Source organism: Hylaeus anthracinus, unplaced genomic scaffold (genome assembly GCF_026225885.1).
Source record: "Hylaeus anthracinus isolate JK02 unplaced genomic scaffold, UHH_iyHylAnth1.0_haploid 12002, whole genome shotgun sequence".
Taxonomy (NCBI): Eukaryota; Metazoa; Arthropoda; class Insecta; order Hymenoptera; family Colletidae; genus Hylaeus; species Hylaeus anthracinus.
Window position 1 is genome coordinate 15,485,014 of NW_026534349.1, and position 2,454 is coordinate 15,487,467.

The 2,454-nt window shown below is 41.9% G+C and overlaps 1 protein-coding gene across 1 annotated transcript in view; it reads left to right on the plus strand.

Annotated features, from left to right (window-relative positions):
* LOC128892488 (uncharacterized) overlaps positions 1 to 2,147 on the plus strand; it is a 7,540-nt gene extending 5,393 nt beyond the window's left edge. The window contains exons 6-8 of the mRNA XM_054152930.1: positions 311 to 476; positions 567 to 924; positions 1,206 to 2,147. Of these exons, the coding sequence (XP_054008905.1) occupies positions 311 to 476; positions 567 to 924; positions 1,206 to 1,566 (885 nt within the window). The 3' untranslated portion in view covers positions 1,567 to 2,147. The remainder of the gene's footprint in view (positions 1 to 310; positions 477 to 566; positions 925 to 1,205) is intronic.
* Positions 2,148 to 2,454: the final 307 nt, after the last annotated feature.

Below are 2,454 nucleotides of genomic sequence, written 5' to 3' on the forward strand. Positions count from 1 at the left end.
AGTGTGAATAGTTCCATTAAAACGCGTGTTTGAATGTTTTGTCGTGTCGGTGCCGGTACGTGTCGTTGCCGGAACGTGACGGTCCGTGTCGTATAGTCTGAATCGACCTTTATTTGTATCTGATTTTGTTTTCGTAATCCAACCAGACTATATATACTTTGCCGTAATTCTTACAAGGTCATCTGGCCAAGACCTTTTGGTTCTCCTAACTCTTCGTACCAAACGCCAGAGAGTTATAGTTAATTAAGCTACTTTGCTCCGTATCGAAACGTCGTTCGTCGTTTAACGAAGAATCTGGTTTTCTCTGTAGCGACAATTCGTCAGCGGTGCCCCTCGACAATGCGGTCCAGGTCTGGTGTGCTGTTCGAGGAGACAACAGGCGAAACCTAGGCCGGGTCAGTGCGGAACTAGGTACACTCAGGGTATCAATGGACGTATCAAAACTCCAGCTCACATCGATGGTGACGCTGAATTCGGTACGTAGTTTACATTCGCGCTCGACAGTGAAAACATATCGTGCAACGTTCTACCAGATTCAACTAACAGATTCATCGACCGATTCACAGGTGAATATCCATGGCAAGTCGCTATTCTGAAGAAGGACCCTACCGAAAGCGTGTACGTTTGCGGTGGCACCCTCATTTCCTCCAAACACATCCTCACGGCAGCGCATTGCGTGAAAACTTATGCGGCCAGAGACCTGCGAGTTCGACTGGGTGAATGGGACGTGAACCACGACGTCGAGTTCTACCCATACATCGAACGAGACGTGGCGAGCCTCCACGTACACCCAGAATTTTATGCCGGAACCTTGTACAACGATATCGCGATACTGAGGATCGATCACCAGGTCGACTTCCAAAAAAACCCACACGTCAGCCCTGCTTGTCTTCCAGACAAGCGTGACGATTTTGCAAGAAGCAGGTGAGTGTCTCTTTTCCATTGTATCGTTAGTATTAAAACTGCTGGTTTCCAAACTCTGTGGGAAGTAACCAATTCCCTAGAAAGCCAACTATAGTGACATTCTAGGAGTAATAAGGGTTAATTTAACAGTGAAATGGTTAATCTCTTTAGAAAGTTAGAAAGTGTTCTACTCTCTGCGGTATAATTTGAATCGTTACTATCTGGATTACTGCTCGAGAGTTTCGTTCATTGCGTAGCGTCGACGAGTGAAAAGAATCTTCAATCGTTTCAAATTTCGACAGATGCTGGACGACTGGCTGGGGTAAGGACGCTTTTGGAGACTTTGGCAAGTACCAGAACATACTGAAGGAAGTGGATGTACCCGTTGTGAGCAATCAGGTTTGCGAGCACCAGATGCGACGAACGAGATTGGGCCCTGGCTTCAATCTTCATACAGGATTCATTTGCGCCGGAGGAGAGGAAGGAAAGGACGCTTGCAAAGGGGATGGAGGTGGTCCAATGGTTTGCGAGCGACATGGTCGCTGGCAGCTGGCTGGGATAGTATCCTGGGGAATCGGCTGTGGACAACCAGGCGTTCCAGGGGTTTACTCTCGCGTTTCCTACTACCTCGACTGGATTCAGCAAATCGTTAACCGTTACTGATCGTTCCAATCTTATTTCTAGAATAGTAATAATATAACAACGATAATGACGAAAAATTACAAGCCTCTGGAGCTTCGAAACGATCGTGTATACATGTATTGCAGGGAGAATGAAAGAACAGAGTTGCCATTTTTTTCCAGGACTGATCTTTCTACCTTTGTGCAATGCAGAGAGAAAAATTTCTTGGTAGAACTTGTCCACGTTACTACAAGTGCACGGATTTTTATTCTAATTAATAGTAACGTGTACAAGATTTTCTGCTCGCCTTAATTCGATCTCGATGTAAAATCATCTTTCACGAATAGGAATGCGAAATGATTCCAAAATTGTCAACCCATAATTTATATTAAGTAAGATAAGAGTGTATATGTATTTATGAAAAGCTACAAGTGCGAATACGGATTTAGGAATGTAAGTAAATTAATTACAATGTCTATAGTTAGTCTCAGCATCTTGACGAATACGCGACAATTGTGTTCGCTACTTGTTAAAAACATGATTGATTCGATGTACGTTCGGATCGTTGAGTAATGCATTTTGTTTGCAATTTATTTGTTATACTTCGTTCTAATAAACTTTACGTAACCTCATTAATTTGTCGTATTCCTTGATTCACATAAAACTACTACTGTTTTGTAATCAATTTCATAGTAGTAGAAATTATTACTTCATTCTATTAGGTCTACCGGAAAGTTCTGTCCGTTTTTAGAATAACACAAAATAATAAATTTCTCATATCTTGAATAAATTTTATTGAATAATATAATTTTTATCATTATTTATGACATCTTGCCAGCATCATTGCAATTTGTATATCGTTCTTAATGAATATGCGCGTTCTTGTTAAAAACTTGTAACTGGAACGAACAAAACTTTCCGGCAGACCTA